This window comes from Olea europaea, chromosome 10 (assembly GCF_002742605.1).
Source record: "Olea europaea var. sylvestris chromosome 10, O_europaea_v1, whole genome shotgun sequence".
Lineage (NCBI taxonomy): Eukaryota > Viridiplantae > Streptophyta > Magnoliopsida > Lamiales > Oleaceae > Olea > Olea europaea.
Genome location: NC_036246.1, coordinates 43,826,791 through 43,836,561, shown reverse-complemented (window position 1 = coordinate 43,836,561; position 9,771 = coordinate 43,826,791). Strand labels below are relative to the sequence as shown.

The 9,771-nt window shown below is 37.2% G+C and overlaps 2 protein-coding genes across 2 annotated transcripts; both read left to right on the top strand.

Annotated features, from left to right (window-relative positions):
* The first annotated feature begins 1,307 nt into the window (after positions 1 to 1,307).
* Positions 1,308 to 4,153, top strand: LOC111402425 (5'-adenylylsulfate reductase 3, chloroplastic-like). The gene is made up of 5 exons (XM_023030716.1): positions 1,308 to 1,508; positions 1,637 to 1,804; positions 1,905 to 2,031; positions 2,630 to 3,428; positions 3,522 to 4,153. Exons 1-5 carry the CDS (start codon positions 1,436 to 1,438, stop codon positions 3,750 to 3,752), a joined length of 1,398 nt encoding a protein of 465 aa, XP_022886484.1. The 5' UTR covers positions 1,308 to 1,435; the 3' UTR covers positions 3,753 to 4,153.
* Positions 4,154 to 5,260: 1,107 nt separating this feature from the next.
* On the top strand, positions 5,261 to 8,787 carry LOC111402424 (aminomethyltransferase, mitochondrial). Its single transcript, XM_023030715.1, has 4 exons — positions 5,261 to 5,525; positions 6,216 to 6,788; positions 7,587 to 7,705; positions 8,099 to 8,787. Exons 2-4 carry the CDS (start codon positions 6,228 to 6,230, stop codon positions 8,643 to 8,645), a joined length of 1,227 nt encoding a protein of 408 aa, XP_022886483.1. The 5' UTR covers positions 5,261 to 5,525; positions 6,216 to 6,227; the 3' UTR covers positions 8,646 to 8,787.
* The last annotated feature ends 984 nt before the right edge of the window (positions 8,788 to 9,771 follow it).

Below are 9,771 nucleotides of genomic sequence, written 5' to 3'. Positions count from 1 at the left end.
TCGTTCATTTCCAAAAAAAAAAAAAAAAAGGTTGAACCCTAGCCTTGAGGGTCTCCACCGCCCTGCCTCTGGAGATTTGTGAGGGAGGTAAATCGCGGGATGTGCCCCACCAGGCCGGGGAGCAAGAGCTGTCTGTACACTGCGCCTACAAGGAGTCCAATTCCATGTCTCATGAATTAAATCCTCATACTGCGGCTGCCAGCATGACATGAGACAACTTCACTCATATTCTTTGCACCATTAGATTATGTCTCGGGGGTCTCTTTCGTTTATTTCTATTTTGGCCAACGAAGGTTGGAATGGTCACCCACAACACAATTTCCCATTACCTAACGATGATTTTACGGTGCAAACTATTTTTAGGTCCTTAAATAATCAAACTATGTAATTGAATTCACGCAATTAAAAAGTTGTAAATGTGAGCAAGTTGGATTAACGAAAGCTAATGAAGATTCTTTTGTTGAAAATGACTTTTACCTGACCAAATATTCCATCATGCATTATATCTCTTAATAGGTATATTCTTCTTATGAAAAATAATACATAAACAAGTTACAATATTTTGATCCATTGAGATTTTGAAATATCATGCCCTTCTAGGTTCGTTACATGATCAATTCGATCAAGGTTTTCGTAGTTTTGACTTCTCTTCTACTAATTACAATGCCTCATGTGAGAACTTGGTGGTCAAATTTAATTTAGCAATCAAAAGAGGGCCCAAAATTTATGTACGCTAAACTTCATAATTTTATCTAAAGAAAATAGTTTTCATCGTTCAGAATTTTATAAAATTATTTATTTTCATTAAAAACTAAGGAATCGGGTTTAATACTGATTTGGATTTTGACATTTTATTCATTACATTAGTATATTTGCTGCATCACGATTAGCGTGACGATATATCTGATTGCTATAAGTATTTTTCTTGAACACTACAATTGTAAAAAAAAAAAATTGAAGATAATCTAATACCCATTTGAAAAGATACTGAATGTTTTATTTTATTAAAAAATTTTATAACAAAAAAAAGATTCAAACGAAGGACGAGCAGATCCAATAAGAACTTGGGTGTTTAAATTTGACCGGTGAGGAAATCGCACTTTCTCTAATTTATTAAAATTTGACTGGTGAGAAAATCGCACTTTCTCTCCACCACAACGCTGTTTTCGACGAAAATGCTGATTCAAGTGACCGTTATCATGTCATTCACGCCAAGTCACATCATCCCAAAACACGTCCAGGTTCAATGAACCTGGAAAGGCCACCCCTCTCTTCATTTCCCCTTATTTATATGTTTTCTTTTTCTTTCATTCTTAAACACTGCTACAAAATTAAGATTTCACGCACAAGAATTCTCAAAGACCCATAAGCACTGTAATTTTTCTTGTTTAAGGTTTCAGATTTTGCAGATAGAGACAGACAAAAGTTTATCATAATGGCTTTATCTTTCACATCTTCATCAGCAGTTCATGGCTCTTCTTTATATTCTTCCTTTGAACAGCCTAAAGGTACTATTTTTCCTTAAAATTCCTGTCTCAGTGTCTTTTCTTTTCCCTTATTTCTGAGTTTTTCCCTAAAATTTGAGAATATTGTCTCTGATTTTTTATTTTATTTTTTTTATCATGGGTGAATTTAGATTCTTTTTTAGATGCACAATTTGGTTCTTCTCAGCCATTGGGTTGGCTTAATCTCCCATCAACTGCGGTGAAATTTTCAAGGCGGCGTTGTGCAGTTAAGCCATTGAACGCTGAGCCAAAGAGGAAGGATTCAATTGTCCCCTCAGCAGCAACTATCGTTGCTCCAGGTACATAGGATTTCACTAGTATCTATCTTTCTGCAAATATATGTGGTTTTATAAGGCAGAAAATGACATATTTGCCTTGTGTTTTCTTGGAATTTTTCAGGGGTGGTTGAAAAAGTAGAGGTAGAAGACTATGAAAAATTGGCTAATGAGCTTGAAAATGCTTCCCCTCTTGAGATTATGGACAAGGCCCTTGAGAAATTTGGGAATGATATTGCCATTGCTTTTAGGTAATTTAATGATGATTGTTTATTTTTATCAAATCAATGAATTTATGCAGATTGTTTTACTAAATGTTGTAATTGTGATTTGTAAGTTGTTTATGTAATTAGTTAAAAATTAAGATAATCCTAGTAGTTTAAAGTATGTTGTTTCAATCTTGGAGCATGTATGGTTGTGCTTATAAGTAATTAATTAAGTTAGTTAATTTGCCAAACATGATTTCAAACTTACGTTTTTACGAAGAAAACATATAATGCATGCGTAATATTGTATATGAAAAGTTGTGTCGAGTACAGTGAATTGGTACGGGGCTCTTCGACCCAAGAGGAAACAAATACAAGAAAGGTAATAACATAAATAGGTATATTTATTGTTTTAAATATGTGTTAATTGAATTTAATTAGCTTTATGGGAAGTATCAAACATAATAATCACTTTTTTGTATTGCTGCATTAAGCTTATTGTAGGAAATGTTTTTCCAGCATGTCAATTAGGTAGACTGTGCCATGCGCTAGAAAATTTTCACAATCTAAATGCTAGTTAGTTACTTGGACATGAAATTGCGGAAAAAAGTGAATGACATGTTTTTATTTTCAATTATTACAGCGGTGCGGAGGATGTTGCCTTGATTGAATATGCACGTTTAACGGGACGACCATTTAGAGTTTTCAGCTTGGACACAGGGAGGTTAAACCCAGAGACATATAAATTCTTTGACAAAGTTGAGAGACACTATGGTATTCGCATCGAATACATGTTTCCCGATGCTGTTGAAGTTCAAGCTTTGGTAAGGAGCAAGGGACTTTTCTCGTTTTACGAGGATGGTCACCAGGAGTGCTGCCGAGTAAGGAAGGTTAGGCCACTGAGAAGGGCCCTCAAGGGGTTGCGTGCATGGATAACTGGACAGCGCAAGGATCAGTCCCCTGGCACTCGGTCGGAAGTCCCGGTTGTCCAGGTAGACCCTGTTTTCGAGGGAATGGATGGTGGGGTTGGAAGTTTGGTGAAGTGGAACCCGGTGGCAAATGTGAAGGGCGAGGATGTTTGGAAGTTCTTACGGACCATGAATGTGCCGGTGAACTCATTGCATGCCAAAGGGTACATCTCGATTGGATGCGAACCGTGCACTCGACCAGTCCTACCCGGGCAACACGAGAGAGAAGGAAGGTGGTGGTGGGAGGATTCCAAGGCCAAGGAATGTGGACTGCATAAAGGCAATATTAAGGAAGAAACCTTAAATGGAAATGGCGCTGTTCATGCAAATGGAACTTCTACGAATGCAGATCTTTTTGTCACTGAGAATGTTGTAAACTTGAGCCGGCCAGGAATTGAGAATTTACTGAAACTGGAAAATAGGAGGGAGCCTTGGGTGGTTGTGCTTTATGCACCTTGGTGCCAATTTTGCCAGGTAAATGCTCCTTTTATTGATAACAATTGTGCTGCTCCTCTATCTTGTGGATCGGGGCTTCTTTGTTAACAATATTTATTGATTCTTGACCAGGCAATGGAAGTTTCATATGTAGAATTGGCTGAGAAGTTGACCGGATCTGGTGTTAAGGTGGGAAAATCCAGGGCAGATGGGGAGGAGAAGGCATTCGCGCAGCAAGAATTGCGGCTAGGGAGCTTTCCTACTATACTTTTCTTCCCTAAGCATTCCTCATATCCCATAAAATATCCCTCTGAGAAGAGAGACGTTGACTCATTGCTGGCTTTTGTGAGCGCCCTCCGATGAAGGCATTAGGGATTAGCTTTAGAGGGAATCACGAGTCCGTGATTCGATCTAATAAAAAAGAAGGGGGTGTTGGGATTACATGACATCAAGGCAAAGTTCTACTCTCACATTGTGGTCCTTCCTGCATAGTGCATACATATTTTTTATTTTTTATTTTTTTAACCCGTTTGGAAGTTGTTGATTTTTAGAGGGCCTCAATTTTGTAAGTTTTGATATGCATTTGAAATAATTATTTGAATCTTGTATTCCCCATCCAGCGTTAAGCCAACTTGTATTCTTATTCTCTCCTTGATTTGAAGCAACGGTCAACAGATGGTATGACGAGTATTAACTGTAAAGCAGGAAAGCTTACTGGAATTCGGATTATGGATTCTTATGGAACATAGTAAAACATTGTCTTTGGTGGTTCGTGTGGCTATGTTCGCATTTGGAATTGATTACGGTGTAGTTTGTCAGTATTATCTTTGTTGGGGTTCGGGTTTTGAGTTCGTACTAATTTGTATTCTCTTTTCTATCAGTGGATTTTTCACGTCATTGCGCTTAAACATAGGTGTAATAACCCAATTTTGGGTTTGCACAACCAGTGGTATCATAAGTTGCTAAACAATAGGGTGCAGGGCTTAGCTTACATAAGCTTTGGGTGATCGAAGTCAACTTTTTTTTTTTTGCCATTATTGAAGTTTGCTTCTTCTAAAATGTTGAAGCTTCCGAGTTTTGGTTTACTTGTATATGCATTGGTAGGAGAACTGGGGAAAAGGAAAAAGTATGAGAAAGCAAGATTATATGCTGTTTCTTATCTTATCTTAAGACAGGTCTATTTTCGTTGGAATTCTTATCAATACAGCTGGAGAATAAGATATTCTTAATCTGTGGTGTAACAAATTTAAGAATGTTTTCCTTGATAATGCTACCAAGATATCAAATCCAATTTCTGATTTTGAAGTTTAAAGATTTTCCCCATTGAGCCGAAAATTGAGGACCTTCAGTAAAAACTTAATGTTAGAGAACAAAGGAATTGTTGATAAATGGTGCACATTTTGAACTGATTTAAGTAAGTGAGATTAAAATGGATCGAAAATAATAACTCTAGATTGTGATTGATTCTCTTTTTCTCAAAATACATTTTTCTTTCCTTTCTATTTAACCACACGTTCTTTAATAAAATAATATTCCACACAAATTCAAAACATTTCCTTATTTTTAATCACACATTTTTCATCAATTTACTATTCTAAAATGTAATTTTTCAATTTAATGGGCCTCAAACAAGTCCCTAACAAGATCTTAACATGTGGAGCAATACTATCTTAATAGTCGAGCGATTGAGAGAGAAAATGTGACATCATAGTGGGAGAGAGTATTTAATAATGTCGTGTCTACATGACTATGTGTAGAACTGTTGCTCAATTTTATCAGTGAACTTAAAGTTATTACAATATTCTGGCTACAATAAGAGATCCCAAAAAAAAAAAAAAAATAAATAATAAAATATCCTTTTTAATGCGTTTCCAAGTCGCATCCTCTTCACCAAAACGAGAGAGAATTGGGTAACTGAAAATCTCAGCACCACTCACTGAGGATGGGCCTCGATTCACCGAACAAAACCTCCTCCACCCACTACATCCCACCAAACATTTCCAATCTAATATATTATTTTCCAAATATCATATATATACTCACTTGAGGAAATATATATGTCAGTGCTAAAGATTCTGAACTAGGCTCCAAGAAAACCAATTTCAAGAAAAAGGAACCCTTTTAGCTTTTGATTCAGTATGCCTTCTTGAATCTCTTGTTTGCATTTTTTCATACAAGCATTTTATTATTCTTATTTTGAATGCTCACAATTGCATCAAGTTTGTGTATTTTTTGCTGCTCCATATGTACTTCTTTGGTTTCTGGTATCAGAGATCTATTTGTATGAATCTCATGGGAAATATTATTGGGATCTGGGTTGGAAATGACGTTTGAATTGGGTTCTATTTTGATTATTTGATTTGATTCTATATGTCTATATTGGATGGCAGAAAATGTAAACATATTTGAACTATCAATTCTATGCTCTATCTACAATTGGGCCAAACGCCAAAGGTTACTTATACATTTTGTCACCTTTGAAGAGGTTTTGGTCCTCTACATTTTGCTCGACGGGTTTAAATTTTATAAACGAATAACCATTCTAAACCTTGATTCCAGATCTGTTTTAACTCCAGAATTAGTTATGCGTATGTGACATCTATTAAGTCACCTTACATATATAAAGGAGTTTCTAGATGGCAATTTCTGGTCAGATACAGATTGAGAGTTGTGAGATCATTGTTCTAATAGTCTTTTTTATAGTGAAAGTCATGTTGCGACAAGTTGAGGATGAATCACTGAAATTTGTGTGTTTGCTAGTGTGCGTTTCTGATATCGTCTCTTACTTTGCTCTTATCTTAATCTATAACGTGATGCTTTTACCAGATATATACAACTATGAGAGGAGGGGGACTGTGGCAACTTGGTCAATCAATTACTCGTCAATTGGCTCAGGCTAATAAGAAGACTATCACTCATCGATGCTTTGCATCTGAAGCTGATCTGAAGAAGACAGTTATGTATGACTTCCATGTTGCCAATGGGGGAAAGATGGTTCCTTTTGCTGGCTGGAGTATGCCAATCCAGTACAAGGACTCAATTATGGACTCCACGTTAAACTGTAGGGAGAATGGTAGCCTTTTTGATGTTTCTCATATGTGTGGTTTAAGTCTCAAGGGGAAGGACTGCATACCATTTCTTGAAAAACTAGTGGTTGCCGATGTTGCTGGTCTTGCACCTGGCACAGGGTCTTTGACAGTTTTCACAAATGAGAAGGGAGGTGCAATTGACGATTCGGTGATAACTAAGGTGACAAATGGCCACATATACTTGGTTGTTAATGCAGGATGTAGAGACAAAGATCTTGCCCATATTGAGGAACATATGAAGTCATTCACATCGAAAGGGGGTGATGTCTCTTGGCACATCCATGATGAGCGGTCCCTTTTGGCCCTTCAGGTCTGTTGTTACATTTTAAAGTTAGCATTTCTTTTGTTTTTGCATCCCATTGAAATATTTAGTTATAAAACTTAAAAGGTATGTAATAAATGAGACCCGTTCATTCTGCCATGGAAAAAGAGACCTATTCTTTGGAATGCTCGAATTCATTGTTGAAAGTGATTGCTTTACATGATAACATTCCATTCTTGTAATGTAACTAGCAGAAGCATTAATACACATCGACATGCGTATTTGTTGCCTCCACATTGTAAAATGACAGAATACAGAAAAAGGGAGGTAGATTTAATCTTCGAACTTCCTTCTCATCCTCAATTTTTGCCCATACATACAGTTTTGGTAATGCATATTGCATTTTACCCGAGCACTTGCCTTTCCTAACACACAGGTTAAACCTATACCTGTTGCGCTCACTTTTAAGTGACCTTTTTTCCACAAGGTTTTTTTTTCCTTTAATAAATGAGTATGTTATGGACAATAAGAAATTAAGAGTAGAACTCAATGTCTACTTATCCATTGTTTTGTCTGCTGAAATTAATTATCACCTGTTGCTTGTCAAGTGAAGATATTTTGTGATGTTTGATTTTCTTTAGGTTGGTTTAATTTTCTCATTGTTGTGTCTGTTGTTTTTCTATTCTTGGGTATTTTCGTTGGGTGCGTGTTAGAGGTGTATATGCGTGTGTGTGTGTGTGTTAGGGGGGCATTCACAAGAATGGTAAGGGAAGGGATACACTAATATATATAGCTTGTTATGTTAAGATCTGGTGCTTATACGACTTCTCTTCATGTCTGGTGCAGGGTCCCCTTGCGGCCCAAGTTCTGCAGCACCTGACAAAAGATGATTTGAGTAAGATTTACTTCAGCGACTTTCGGATCTTGGATATTAATGGTGTCCCCTGCTACCTTACAAGAACTGGGTATGTTATGAGATCTTAGCTGACAGTATGCAAACAGCATCCTCTTCCTCTTAACAAGGATGTGAAAAGAAATGTACTTGACAATGAAAGGATTATTAAGCACTATGTCAAAATAAAAATTCCAAGTTTTTGCTTAACAGAGACTCCTAATGACGTCATGGGGGAGTCAAATAGATTGTCTAATTATATATCTTTGCTTTTCACGTTTCTTCAAGACTCACAATGTTCAGAAGTTAATTTTATGCCAGGCCTTACTTCTTGTATTATGTCTGGCGAGGAGAACTGGACAGTATACCGTACTAAGATTGTAATGTTTAGTTCTATCAAATACAGTTTTACGTTTGAAACTTGCTGTGGAAACAACATTACAAAGTTAACTTTATGAACTTTCAGGTATACAGGTGAAGATGGCTTTGAAATTTCAGTTCCTTCAGAGCATGCTGTTGATCTTGCAAAAGCTATTCTGGAGAAATCTGAAGGTAAGATACGGTTGACAGGTTTAGGCGCCCGAGACAGTCTTCGACTTGAAGCTGGGTTGTGCTTATATGGCAACGACATGGAGCAGCACATAACACCGGTCGAGGCAGGACTTACATGGGCCATAGGGAAGAGACGAAGGGCAGAAGGAGGCTTTCTCGGTGCTGAAGTAATACTCAAACAAATCGAAGAGGGCCCCAAAATAAGGCGAGTTGGTTTTTTCTCCTTGGGTCCGCCAGCCAGAAGTCATAGCGAGGTTCAGGACGACAAAGGACAAAACATAGGAGAAGTCACTAGCGGAGGATTTAGCCCCTGCCTCAAGAAGAACATAGCCATGGGGTACGTAAAATCTGGACAGCACAAGGCAGGCACCAAAGTTAAGGTTGTGATTCGAGGAAAGTCCTACGATGGTTCTGTCACGAAAATGCCTTTCGTACCCACAAAGTACTACAAGCCATCCTAACTTTATGTTGGTTCTTAGAAGTTTTTTAGAATTCCCGACTTTTACATTTGCCTTTTCTTGGTGAACTGATGGTATTTCAATCCAATTTGATGGCTATGATTGAGAATTTGCCTAGTTAATACACATATTTTGTTCGAGTAAAGCCTACCAAGAAAAAACAGTATTTATCTACAATGGGTAGGATAATTGTACGAAAATTGTCACGCGCACAGCTAAAGAAGTATGCTTTCGCCCTTACATTATTCTAAGTTCACATTTACGCTCGAGATGGCAAAAAAGCCCGATACCCGTGGGGTCCCACCCCGAATGAGAAAAGGAATACCCGTCTAACCGGGTACGTGGAACGGGTATGGGATGAGGGTCATTGCCCCGAAGCGGGTATGGGATGGGTACGGGAAACATACTCCCCACCCCGTTACCCGCCCCATTTAATATTAATTTCAAATATAAGTTTATATCAAACAAAAATAATTGATTTATCATCATTTTTAAAGAGAACATAAGTTGTTTTTAATAAATTGGGGAAAAAGTAATAATATTTATTAACTAAGAACATAAAAAAATAAAAGCCAAAAAAAAAAAATAAAAAGAAAAAATAAATGGGGCGTTAAATGGGGCATGAGACTTGCCCTGCCCCGCCCCGCCCCCGTCCCGCTCCCTATCCGTCCCCGACTTAAAAGGGTATGGGACGTGAAAATATCTAGTGCGGCAGGGTGGGGAAGGGTGCCTGATCCATACCCGTTCCGTTGTCATCACTAATTTACGCGTCCTTTAAGTTATTTATTATGTCGGCATTACAACTGAAAGTTTTTGGCGGACTCATTTTATATAAATAACTGAGATGCCAACTACCCATCAGCTGCCAATCTCTGTGTCGACACAATTTATCCTAATTAAAAAATTTGGCGCCATTTTAGATGAGTCATTTATTAATTTTCCTAACAACAATTATTATTTTATTCAGTAATATTTCATAACCCAATTTTGACCTATGTAAAATGATCTGTTTCCTTCATTCAAGGCCTTTTTTTTTTTTTTTTTTTTTTTTTTTTTTTTTTTTTTTTTTTCCCCCTTTATGATCTGTTTCCTTCATTCAAGGCCTTTTTTTTTTTTTTTTTTTTTTTTT